This window comes from Ochotona curzoniae, unplaced genomic scaffold, assembly GCF_017591425.1.
Source record: "Ochotona curzoniae isolate NIBS_2020 unplaced genomic scaffold, NIBS_Ocur_1.0 scaffold_4506, whole genome shotgun sequence".
NCBI classification, from domain to species: domain Eukaryota; kingdom Metazoa; phylum Chordata; class Mammalia; order Lagomorpha; family Ochotonidae; genus Ochotona; species Ochotona curzoniae.
The window spans coordinates 28,961,351-28,974,689 of record NW_024467119.1 but is presented as its reverse complement, the minus strand read 5'-3'; the positions used below and the strand labels follow the sequence as shown (position 1 = coordinate 28,974,689).

General features: G+C 39.9%; 1 protein-coding gene across 3 annotated transcripts in view; it reads right to left on the bottom strand.

The window, feature by feature from the left end:
• The window catches only part of HELQ (helicase, POLQ like), a 72,566-nt gene that overhangs the window by 12,578 nt on the left and 46,649 nt on the right, over positions 1-13,339 (bottom strand). For all 3 annotated transcript variants that reach the window (XM_040967479.1, XM_040967480.1, XM_040967481.1), the window contains 4 exons: positions 11,324-11,465; positions 10,851-10,955; positions 4,507-4,729; positions 1,740-1,897 (listed from right to left, as the gene is read on the bottom strand). In XM_040967479.1, coding sequence (XP_040823413.1) covers positions 1,740-1,897; positions 4,507-4,729; positions 10,851-10,955; positions 11,324-11,465 — 628 coding nt within the window. The remainder of the gene's footprint in view (positions 1-1,739; positions 1,898-4,506; positions 4,730-10,850; positions 10,956-11,323; positions 11,466-13,339) is intronic.

Here is a 13,339-nt window from a genome sequence, read left to right as displayed (position 1 = left end):
ATTGGTAGAATTCTTTAAAGAGGTGGTCACAAACACTGTGTGATTGTGTTTAACATTGGAGGTGGATGGGGGAAGGAAAAGGGAAATATTTCTAATTTGTACTGTAAACTATCCCCTAAGAATTTACAGTAATGACTTAAGTTGCAGAAAGTGAATTTCCTGTGAGCTATATATATGGAAGTGGGCATTTAGGTGAGAGCTCCACACACACACATGTCTCACACAGGAGTGCTTAGAGTGACAGCAGGCTTTGGGTCCTGATTCCAGCTTCCTGTTTGCAGGAAGGCAGCCCCTGGGAGGCAGTGGTGATGGTTCATGTTACTGAGTTCCCGCCATCCATGTAGGACGCATTTGGTTTGCATTCCTGGTTCATGGCACTGGCCTGGCCAGCCCTGGCTTTTGTGGACAGTTAGGGAATAAATCCCTACCCTTCTCTCTCTGCCTCTTAAATAAACTTTTAAAAGTTGTATGCTATTTCTGCTTAATATGTATTCATACAGCTAGCCTGGCCATAAAATCAACATTCATCTTTACGCATTAACACACTGGGCCTGGTGTCTCACCAAGGTCGGCTCCGGTAGAGGTCTCGTATCATTAAACTCCCAACCAACAGCGATGGCTTTCGTTTCACACTCTGGGCATTACAGAACATAGTGGTCACTAAATCATAATAGCAACTGTGGGGAAATGGGACCACAGACAAATCCTTTCTTTTCTTTCACCTTTCTTCATTTTTGTGGTAATATGTTTACATTTAACAGAAAATGAACATTTAAACAAACCTAAAATATTTTTGTTAGTGACTGGATACACACACAAACACACCCACAACCTGTGGAATGCTACTTATAATTAAAATATGGAATCTTGCATGTTCAACAAATTTCATTTGCAATTGGTGACTACTATGCTTAATGAAACAAGCCAATCCCCAAAAAACACATATCATATATTTTCCTTGATATGTGGTAGATGATATGAAGAGTTAAAGAAAAACGTAAAATATTTTAATGAGGGCCCGGCGCGGAGGCACAGTGGTTAAGGTCCTCGCCTTGTACGCCCGGGATCCCATATGGGCGCCGGTTCTAATCCTGGCAACCCCGCTTCCCTTCCAGCTCCCTGCCTGTGGCCTGGGAAAGCAGTCGAGGACGACCCAAAGCTTTGGGACCCTGCACCCGCGTGGGAGACCTGGAAGAGGTTCCTGGCTTAGGATCGGCATAGCATCGGCCGTTGCGCTCACTTGGGGAGTGAATCATCGGATGGAAGATCTTCCTCTCTGTTTCTCCTCTCTGTATATCCGCCTTTCCAATTAAAAAAATAATAAAAATAAATCTTTAAAAAAATATTTTAATGAAATTAACATCTTGAGATTTTATAGCCCTGTCTATACTCCTGAGGAAGGGTGCTCTATTTTCTATTGTTCTGGGTTTTTTATTTAGTAAATGATTAACATTGTGATTATAAGGTAAATTGAAAGTACGTTATCCCATAAAGTAAAAAGAAGGATGAGGACGAGTAAAAGGGAAAATGGGAAGGACTGTCATCTCCGAAAACTACATATATGAAACACATAAAATCTGTTCCTTTTATATAAATAAGCAATTTTTCAAAAACCCACTAAGACAAATGCCCAATCCCAAGTATTTTTCAGTAGAGAAAAAGAGTGAATAATCATTTGGCAAGAATTATACCACCATTAATTACCTAAGTAACCTCGAAGGACAGGTGTTTGCGCTTACCTGCCTGAAGTACACCATCCAGTCCGGGTCACACTGGGGAACCAGATCATAGGGAGTTGTTAGGTAGATGAGATGAAGAAAGCTTTCCAGCACGAGACCTTCGAGACCTTTCTTCAAGTCTCTGTAGAGAATGTCACAGTAAGCTAAATCTATAGTTCCTAGGGGAAAGACACAAAGATATCAGCTATCATCACCTAATTACCTGATGTGGAAAGAGATTCTTTGAAATAAAGTCTTACTTAGAAGGTACCCAAGGGGCTGTCCTCGGGGCAGAGGGTTCAGCCACAGTCTGATACATAGCATCGCATCTGAGTGCCAGTCTGATTTCTGTCTGCTCCACTTTAGATCCAGATTATCTGCTCTTGTGTCTAGGAAAATAGCCCCTGCCACCCAACCAGGAGTCCCTGATGAAGTTCCCGGCTCCTGGCTCCAGCCTAGTCCAGCCCTGGCTGTTGAGGTCATTTGGCGGGTAAACTAGTGTTTGGGGGCAACGTGTGTGTGTGTGAGACAGCTGGTAAGGTCTGAGGTCATTTGGCGGGTAAACGTGTGTGTGTGTGTGTGTGTGTGTGTGTGTGTGTGTGTGTGTGTGTGTGTGTGTGTGTGTGTGTGTGTGTGTGTGTGTGTGTGTGTGTGTGTGTGTTTTAGCTAGTAAGGTCTGCACCTGTGATACTGACATCCCATATGAGTACTGCCTCATGCCTGGCTTTTCTGCTTCCCATTCAGCTTCATGATCATGGTCTGGGGAAACCAGTAGAAGGCGCAAGTGTTTGGAACCCTGCTAGCCATATAGGCACCTGAATGAAGCTCCTGGCTCCAGGCTACTACAGCCTGGCCCAGATATGGCCACTGCAGCCATCTGGGGAGTGACCCAGTGGATAGAAGATCTCTTTCTTTGCAACTCTGTTTTTCAAGTCAATCAATCAATTTTTAAAACATAAAATTAAGAAGTTACTCAAATAAAGCAGTCTTCAGATCTATTAGGTATTCTCTTATGTAACTTTTTAGGATGTCATTTTGCAATTATAAGGATACTTTTTCATGGAAAAATTGAACTAGAATACAAATTTTGGCACAATTTTTTGACACTCATGTTTCAAAATACCTATTTCCACTTTTTGCTGACCCCTAGTATGTGTTGATATTTAATAAGGATATACCTTCTGATCCAACTATGCAATTTTTGGGAAGCTAATCTAGAGAAAAATTTCCACAAGCAGAGATATTCACATAGCCTTGTTTATAACTGAGAAAAATGATAAACAATGCAAATGATCATAAATAAGAAAATTGCTAAATAGTATTACATCCGTACTCTTGGAAAATAAATGAGATTCAAAGATATTTATCTGTTAAAATGTTCATGATACTTCATAACTGGGAAAAGCAAATTGCAAAAACTATTTATACCACGATCCCCTTAAAAAATCAGTTATCTGGGCCCGGAGCGGTGGCGCAAGTGGTTAAAGGTCCTCGCCTTGCACGCCCGGGATCCCATATGGGCGCCGGTTCTAATCCCGGCAGCTCCGCTTCCCTTCCAGCTCCCTGCCTGTGGCCCGGGAAGGCAGTCGAGGACGGCCCAAAGCTTTGGGAACCTGCACCCGCGTGGGAGACCCGGAAGAGGCTCCTGGCTTCGGATCGGCATAGTATCGGCCCATTGCGCTCACTTGGGGAGTGAATCATCGGATGGAAGATCTTCCTCTCTGTCTCTCCTCTCTGTATATCCGCCTTTCCAATGAAAAAATAATAAAAATAAATCTTTAAAAAAAAATCAGTTATCTGCACAGACACATCATACACATATATGTATGAATGATGCTGTGCATACACAAACACACATAGCTATGTGCTTAGATATTTGGAAGGGTATTCATAAAACTGTTGGCAGTTTAAGTCCCAGAGACGGTAGAAACTGAACAAAAGTATATGATCCTTCCTTTAACATGGTCCTGAGTTCATAATTTTTTTTAAAGATTTCGTTAATTTTTATTGAAAAGTCAGATGTATAGAGGGGAGCAGAGCTAGAGAGGATTTTCCATCTGCTGACTCACTTCTCAGATGGCCGCAATGGCCAGAGCTGAGCCAATCCGAAGCCAGGAGCCTGGAGATTATTCCAGGTCTCCCAAGTTGGTGCAGGGTCCCAAGCTTTGGGCCATCTTCTGCTGCTTTTGCAGGCCACAAGCAGAGAGCTGGATGGGACGTAGAGCTGCTGGATTAGAACCGGTGCTCATATGGGATCCTGGCAGGCACATGGCAAGGACTTTAGCCACTAGGCTACCACAACGGGCCCATAGAATCTTTTATAAATAACAAACAGGTATTAGTTTTTATTGGGTAATGAGCATGTAGCCATTAAGACCCTATTCACTGACTGAGTTATTATACTAAGCCAAAAAAAAAATCAAATAAAAGAAATGACTATTTAAAACTTGTATGTTTGCCCTATTATGCATTAAAGTGAAATATACAGAAAAGGGCTGACAAGACAGACATTCAGCTACTGCTGGTGTAGAATCTGAAGATCTGCGTGGCTGTCAGGGACCAGCAGGGAAAACAGGGAGGGTCATCTTCATTTCCACATACTAATGCAGTATTGTAATTAGTGAGAATGCAAAGCAGTTCCCAAAGTTCAAAAGTTGAAGCATTTTATCAATTTAAAGATCAATTTCACTGACCTGAAATTACAAATCTGACTTAAACAAAGAGAATTGTTTAACTGCCACTTTTTCAATGCATTTTCACAAATAATGAGATTCAGGTAAACTCTTACCCTTAAAAGATGCTCGTCCAAGTTTCGTAATGTGAAAATTACACTGGTGCTCTTCTTCTGATGTGGCGACCATTTCTTTCTGCAGGAGCCCTTTTTCTGTCAGGTAGCTCAGGGACTCCACAGTTATTTCCCAAAGACTCTTTTCTTTCAATAAAACATTCTGCTGAATGCCAAAAAATGTACCATTCATGAAGTCATGGATGTCGCCAAGGTTTGTTGCAATCTGAAACAGTTCAGGACACCATTGGTACACTTTCCTTAACTCAAGGTTCCACTCTGCACATTGATCAAAACGACTCATTGGGGCCTGCCTTCCAGGTGGGTGTTGGTTTTGTGAATCTGGGGGTGGGGGATATGGCGGGGCTTGGGTCTCCTGGACTCAGTCCCAGGGCCCGCCTATTAGGTGGGTTCTGGGTTCACAAGCCCTAGGGGTGGGAGATTCTGTGGGGCTCAGGTTGCCTGGCCTAGGGGCCTACCTGTGAGGTGGATGTCAGGTTTATGAGCCCCAGGGGTGGGGGATCTGGCGGGGTGTGGGTCTCTTGGCCCAGGCACTTTAGCCTGCAAGAACATGCCCTACTTAATGAAAAACGTGGAGCAGTGGACACAGGCCCTGATGTAAAAGGAGAATATGGCCGCACATTTGGTGCTGTAGCAGAACAGAACTAACTGGACAACAACTCCAAACAATGAAAGCAAAAAAATCTCAGTGAATGGAGCCAATGGACATGGGGAGGGTGACATCAACCTCAAATCAGTGAAATTGGAGCATTTCAGAACTATCCAAACCACCTGGACAGAAGCCTCGGAATAGGTACACATTGAGACTCCAGGTTGATATGAGGTGGCGATTCCTCATCACTGGGTACTGGGACGTGTGGAAAGTCACGAGTGGTTTCTCCCTTTGTCTCTCCCCTTCCCCCAGGAACAAGAATAAATAGCAAATTCGGAAGCAATGAATTCACTGGTTTTTCCCTAAACCTTGATCCTTCCCACCCAGATCAAACATGTAATCATTATTTTTAAAAAATTAAATTAATTTTAAATTTTTTTTAAAAGGGAAGTTATTCTTAGAAATGGGGCCGGAATGCAGAGAAATCTTCCATCTCCTTTGAATGTGTGAGGAAGCCGTGTAGTGAAACCTATCGGCAATACCACAAGCAACTTATAGACAATAGATTCAGAACAGCATTAGACAATGGTAAAAACTACAAAGACATACAGGGGGTTATCATGAGCAACCCTAATAATCTATCAACAGGAGGTCACTTGCACAGAATTGGGGGGAGCCCCAGAGCGGAGCGGTAGGACAGGAGTAGGCTTGTATCCCATCCCTGGAAACTCCTGGATTCCCAACAAGGACTATCAGAACAGGCACCAAGGACTGCATCACAACGGCCAAGGAGACCATGGGGAACTGGAATGCCTTCGGAGACCGAGAACTCGGAGGACATCCCTCCCGCTTTTTTCTTGGACATCTGCATGGGATGGAAGAAACCCGAATCCTTCCTCATTGGATACAGGAGCAACAGCCAGGAGCCCTGGGTGATCCTCAGAATAAGAAGAACAGTAAACTTTCTTTGGGACAAGGGAGAGGAGCTTTCTCTGGTCCTAAGCTCCAGCTCGGGGTCCCCACCCTCTGCAATGACCAACAGGGTCGCTCCAGAACACCCCCCCCCCCAAACACACACACACACACACACACACACACACATTGGAATAGATAACCAGGTAGAACACAAAGAACAAGTACTCCTCACCCAGGTATGAAGGATTTCTCTGCATACCCCACCCAAAGCAGTATGGCACCTCAATTGTCAAAAAGTCATTGAAATGGTCGAGGATGTGGTTAAGAGCTTACATGCAATTCTAACATACTGTTTACTCAGCGCTAGGTCAATTGGTTCCATAATGTTATATTATGGGGCCGATGGGACTTTTAATTGATCGGGATTTTACTCTTTTGGCCCTACCTTCAGACCACAGAGGTCTCCCAAAGAAGACATTGAACTTATCTGGACAATAAGACACTGGACTCTATGCTTGGTATATGCTCGCAGTGAGGAAATCTCAACTGAACTTAAAATGTGGTTACACAACAAGGTGGAGGTATCCACCATGGTGGGAGGATTGGGGGAGGAAGGGGGAATCCCAATACCTACAGAACAATGTCTCATAATACAATGTAATCAATAAAGGAAAAAAAAAATAAAAGGGAAGTTACTGTAAAATCTGAGAGAATTCTATGGTACTATTTTAAAGTTCAGAAGAGAAAAATCAACTTGAGGGGGCGATAGGTAACCTATTGATCCTTTTCATGGAAACAAGCACATACTTCTCATTCAAAATCCCAGTGATTTTAAACAATGCCTCACATTATCTGCAAAGCTGTAGTCTGTTTATTCCTCAGACAGTTTTTAGCAATTCCCACTCCCCCTCCTTCAGGAATCCTCGCTTCACTCTTTTCTATTGACCTGAGAAAGCATAATTCATCCCCAAATGCTGTATTGAAATCAAAAGAGGGGTCAGTGCAGTGGTACAGCCAGTAAAGCAGCTACCTGCAGTGCCAGCAGCCCACACAAGGCCCCAGTTTGAGTCTTGGCTGCTCCACTTCGGATCCAGCTCCCTGCCAGTGCTCCATCATTCAACCCTCCATCTGATGTTCAGAGGTACAGTTGACTCTGATTTATGAACTCTTTCATTAAATAGTTTTAATGAAATCATGCTATATTAAAATAGTCAATAAGTGTATCTTGTAATTCTGATGATACTTCAATAGAAACTCATAGTTAATTATTTCACATTAAACCAGTACAAGGGTTAATAAAAAACATACTGTGAGGCATACTCATTTGCTATTGCTTCTCTTTTTTAATAAAAATACTTCTCTGCTCTGATGCAATGGCGTGGTGAGAAAAAGCCACTGCCTACAGTATTGGCAGTGCAAATAAATAAATAAATAAATACATACATAAATAAATAAATCTTAAAAAGAGTAATTCTCAGTAACTTCGATTAAACTAAAATCACACTTTCACGATATCTAAGAACAGATAGTTTGTGGGTAACTAACATAATCAGTTTCTGTATTGTTTTCCATCTGATTACAATTATGCAGTGGGTGTCAAATTTGGGGAGGGGAAGACTTCATTTGCTTTTTCTACCTATCATCATGTTGTCTTCCACATCTTCCTCTTTGAAAAAGTTTGACAGAGTAATTTCAATCCACTGGGTCAGCCTGTCTCTCGTGTTTACAGCTTTTCTCAGTCAAGCTCTCCATTGATGCCCCAACCTGAAAGGGCATCCACGTTTGACTCTACAGCCAGTTCCACTAATTCAAACATTTTCTAAGTGCTAAAGTATATGCCAAACAACAAGGCCATGGAACTCCGCAATCCATAAGGCAAACATGGACTCTGCTACTGGGGGCTTACACTCCGGAAGGGTGGCATTAGCCATGCAAGTGTACTAACAACAAGCACCGATTGGCGCTGAAAGAGAGGAAATGTGATTTACACAGCACACAGCAGTAGGATGGACTCGGAGGCTTGGGGGAAGCTTCCAGTAGAAAGCACATGGTTCAACTAAAATCTGAGTGTGAACTGGGCTACAGGGCAGGCTAGGAGAGTGAAGCTGGACTGGAGGAGAAAGACAGGTGTGTGCCAGGCTTAGAGAGCACTGGGTTCTGGTGTTTGAGAAATGAACAACATTAACAGGCCAGTATGTGGGGAGTGTGAGAGGGCAGGAGACAGCCGGGCATGATTGAGAGGCACAGCCTCCTCTTCCACAGTCAGCGATGCAGAGGAATTTGGACTTCACCCTAAGAGCCATGAGACTTCACATATCACATTGTCTTGGTTAAAGAAGCTGTACAATAAATCTGGAAATCCAGTAGTGTGTATCTCTTGGCTATTCTTTTGGAAGAACTCTATACTTTTGCTTTACATTGAATTTATAGACTGATGTAGGAAGCAGTGACATCCTTCCAGTTCATGAACATGAGATCCTGCTCCATCTATTTAGGTCTTTAATTTTTCACAGAAGTGTTTTTACCATTTTCCAGGGTGTAGACTTGACACATATTTGGTTAAATTCATCCCAAAGTATTTCCTATTTTTTGAAAGCACTATCACTGGAGTTATTCTTCCAGTTATTTGTAGTGAGTATATAAAAATATACGATTGGGTTTTGTATGCTGGTTCTGTATCCTGTGTGCTGTTAAGTACGCTTTAATAGTTTCTGGATAGTTCTTTGCATTTTTCGTGAGCTCTGCATCAGAAGCTCATAAGACAGCTTTACTTCTTCCTTTCCTGCCTTCACTTTTCTTCCTGGTGTGTTGTTGTGTTAGTTACAACCTCTGACACACATTGAACTGGCTGGTGAGAATAGATATCCTTGCTTTTTCTGAAGTTGGAAGAATATTTAGTTTTTCATCATTAGTTGTGAATTTCTTTTAGGTTTTTAATAAATACCCTTTATCAAGTAAAAGAATCTCTCTTACATTGCTGAATTTTTGTGATGCTGCTGAATTGTCAATATGAAGAACTGTGCTCACTATATTTTGAATGTTTAACTAATTTTTCATTACAGGAGTAAACCTTGACTGATTATGCTACATTGCTCCTAAAATGTATTATTGTATTACTAAATTTTAATTAAAATTTTTTAACTTGCTTGAGAGATGGGATGTGGGGTTGGAGAGAGAGCTTTCCCATACATCATCTCACTTTCCAAGCATCCCAAATAGCTGGGGTTGGGCTATGGTTAAAGCCAGAAGCCAGGAACCCGGTCCAGACCTTCATATATAAAGATCTAATCACTTTAGACAGTGCCTCCCAGAGTTTGCATCAGCAGGAAACTGAAGTCAGGCACCAGCACAAAGCATCAACCCAAGACATAAAGATGCAGCCATTTCAACTGGTATCCTAACTGCCACACCAAATGTCTATGCCTGGACTGCTAAAACTTTGATAATGATGTTCTATTTAAAAAAAATAAAACATACTTCTTTTCATTTTATGTGTAAGACAAAAAGAGTAAGAGGCAGAGAGCTTCAATGCACTGGTTCATCAAAAATGCCTCCAACAGCCAGTATAGGCCAAGCTGCAACCAGGTTACTATAGCTGAATGTGAGTCTTTCAAGTGGGTGGCTAAGATTCCAGTACTTGGGCTATCATTTGCTGTCTCCCAAGGTGTGCCACTGGGAAGCTGGGTTGGAAGTAGAGGAGCAGGAACTTGAGAACAGGGTATGCTGGCATCTTAAGTGGTATCCATAAATGCTGGGACAAAGCTCCACTCCATGATGTATTTTTACATCTGCGTTCACCAACACCATTTAGTGTGCAAAGGTCTAGTTAATCTCGTAACTGTTACACAAGGACTAAACTATTGTAATAATTTGAGGGAAAGTGGTGAGAGGGGACCCAGGGGAGAGAGAAAAAGGAGGGAAAGGGTAGAATCCCTACACCTACAAAACTGCATCAAAGAAAATAATAAAAATAATTTTAAAGAATAATAATCTCTAATGTCTCCAGGATGCTTAAAGGTAATTCTTCTTTTATTCCTTAAACTGGTAGTTTGTGTTCCTTCATCTTCTCCTCATCAACCTAGTCAACAATCTGATCTTTTCAGTCATCTTGTAGATGTACTAATCTTTTGTCTGTCTTCTCTAATCCTAAAATCTAAAATCTGAAATGCCCAGAAAGGATGCCCAACTGGTAAAGTCTGCAGAAATGCATTTTTTCAAACCCCAAGCACTTCAGAGAACACTATACATTCTGTATTTCCTTCCTTCTACTTACTTTGAATTTAACTTATTACTTATTTTAAGTTTCTTAAGGTAAAACTTAGAGCATTGATGCAGGATCTCTCTGGTATTCTAATAAGCATTTAAAGTTAAAATTTCCCTTTAAGCATTTTAGTAGTCCTAGTTCACTAAGTTAACTATACTAGTTTCTATTTTATGCCCCCTTCCAGATAATGTCTGTACCAAACTCCCAAATGTTTATAATAACCTAGAGTTATCATAGGACTACAGATGCACCTCACTCCCCATACAGGGAAAGTGGCAGACTGCACCATGTCAGGACCAACATCATTTTAGTTCCTAGTACCCCCAAATATCAACCAAGTTCTCTTCTCTGTGATGGATGCCAGTTAACATTTGCTGACTTCTCTTCAAAAGGACTGACAACTCACCTTTAAGTCAGATTCAGATTGGTATTGTTGCAAGTTGTTGCTTTCCACACTACAAGGTAACATTTCTTTTTTACACCTTACTTAGCTTTTCAACCTCTTATTTCAATTTCAGGTAAGTATAGTAAAACTGAAAAATAATTACAAAATACCTTCAAGCCAATCAAAGACAGAAACAAAGTTTGTATTCCTTTTGTGAATTCCTGAACAAGATGGCTGTAACAGTTTTCCAGGGGTCTGTTTATTAACTCCAACACCTGCAAAAGTTAACACAACAGTATACTTCATATTATTATAAAAATACCAAACAGACCAGTGCTTCATGTAGATTTTATGCCTTATATCAATCCTATGGAGTCAGGGAGAGATAAAAAATAAAGAGACAAAAGAATAACAATTTAACAGATATCCTCACAAAAAAAGGAAGACAGGCAAACAGTGAAAACCCTTGATCAGTGTCTGAGATATTAAAATATGCAAATTTCCGTCATTCTTAATTATATAGAAGAATAAAGTGTGATTTAAAGGAACATTAATAATTTTAAAGATGATTTCATAAAAGGATTAGAACAAAAGATAAAGAAAAAAACAAAAAGGAAAATCCAGCAACCAGCCAGATTATTACCTGTTCCTTATCTTTTTCTTGAAAGATAAGGATACTCTCTCCAACAGTGTCTATTCCAGCACGGCCAGCTCTTCCAATCATCTGTTTATATTGATTTCTCTTTAGAAATTCCTTAGCAACATAGGGAGCTCTTAAAATAACCCTATGGGATTGATAAAGTGAATTCAGTGATATGTCATTTATGGTAATAGCACCTATTTTAAAATGTTTATTTTCATTACATCTATGTGCTATTGAATTTAATGGTATGCCAACTCAAAATAGTAGGTAACTACTAGTTCCCAAAAATCCATGATACAGGAGTTCTTTATCTGCAGCAACTGCGTCTCTTACAAGACTCTTAGAAAAAAATATAAATATCCTTTTTAGTTTATTTACTCATTTTTACAAAGGAGGTAACTGAATCTTTCAAAAAAGTAGCTAACCCCAAATACAGTCTGAATGGTTACAAAGCCTATTAATCTACAACAAGGATATAAAATGAAAAATATGACCATGTATCAAGTTACGCATATTTATGTATTTATATTATACAGAATTTTATATTATTTATGGATTCACATTATTTTAAACTATGTAACACTGTAAATTTGAGCTGTTTTTGACCTACAAAAAGGATGATTTCCATCTTCAGTATGTATATACAACTTTGTAGTCAACTTTCCTGCCCAAAGGCAAGACAAATCCTGTCACTTTTCTATTATAATCAATAGACTCCTTTATTTATAAATCTCAGTAGTACGAGCAAACACTTGAAAAAAAAACATAATAAAAGAAAGACAAGAATATATAGACTAAATGAATGAAGAAAACAGACAATTCAGAAAAACCAAATAGAAAGTTCTAATTAGCATCTATAGAAAATTACAGGGGCCAGTACTATGATTTGCTGGGTTAAGCTGCCACCTGTGACACTGGCATTTCATAAGGGCACTGATTTGAGTCCTGGCTGCTCCACTGCCAGTCTAGCTCCCCACTAATATGCCTGGGAAAGCAATGGAAGGGACTAAAGTTCTTGGGCGCCTGCACCCTTGTGGGAGACCTGGAAATAGCTCCTGGCTCAACCTGGCCTTACCACAGCATGTTGTAGCCATTTGGGGAACGAACCAAAAATCTGAAGTTCTCTATCTCTGTCTTCTCTTCCTTTTCTCTATAATTCTGACTTTCCAATAAAATAAATAAATCTTAAAATTCTATACGATTCACTTCATAATATAAAGGCAGACTATATATAAAAAAACAAATCTGGGAAATTAAAAAATACCTCATCCAAAATGCAACAGAAGAAATTAATAATATATGAACATAGTAAATAGCTATAGTTAAAAATAGATTTTGTTATGTGGAATATAAAGTTAAGAAATCATATAGTTCAAATAGATTTTAAAGTATGAAAGAAAAGATATGTGAGAAGACTCGATTTTGAAGTCTTCAATCATAACTGAGACCACAATTGCAGAAAACAGAGAATTGGAGGAAAGAAATAATTGTTGAAATCACAGAAAAAAAATACTGTAAGATTAAAGAAAAGTATAAAGCATTAAATGAAAGACTCCACTATGGATTTTAAAAATCACAAAACTATGAGTTGGAATTGTAGAATTAGACTTCTGGGTTCAAACCTTGCCTTTGGAACTCATCTTTTGGATGTGAAGTCGACTAAGTTACTTAACTGTACCATGTCTCAGTTTTCCCTTCCATAAAGTTTAAGCAGTAACATAGGACTTCCTTGCAAAGGAATTCTGAAAAGTGAATAAATCTATGTATTCACAGCTATTTTTTTCCTGAAGAGTAGGAAAAATACAACAACTGAAATCAGTTTGTTTACACATCGTGATGGAATTTTAACATTAATGAGAAAAGTTTAAATATTCCTAGAGAGAAATAAATTCATTCTCCCATGCACTTTTTGAAATACTGTTCTATTTTCACCCTCATGGAAGATTTCTAAAAATTGACCATTTAATAACCACAGGCACAAATTACAAACAGCAGAGGTCAGTTATACTGACTTTG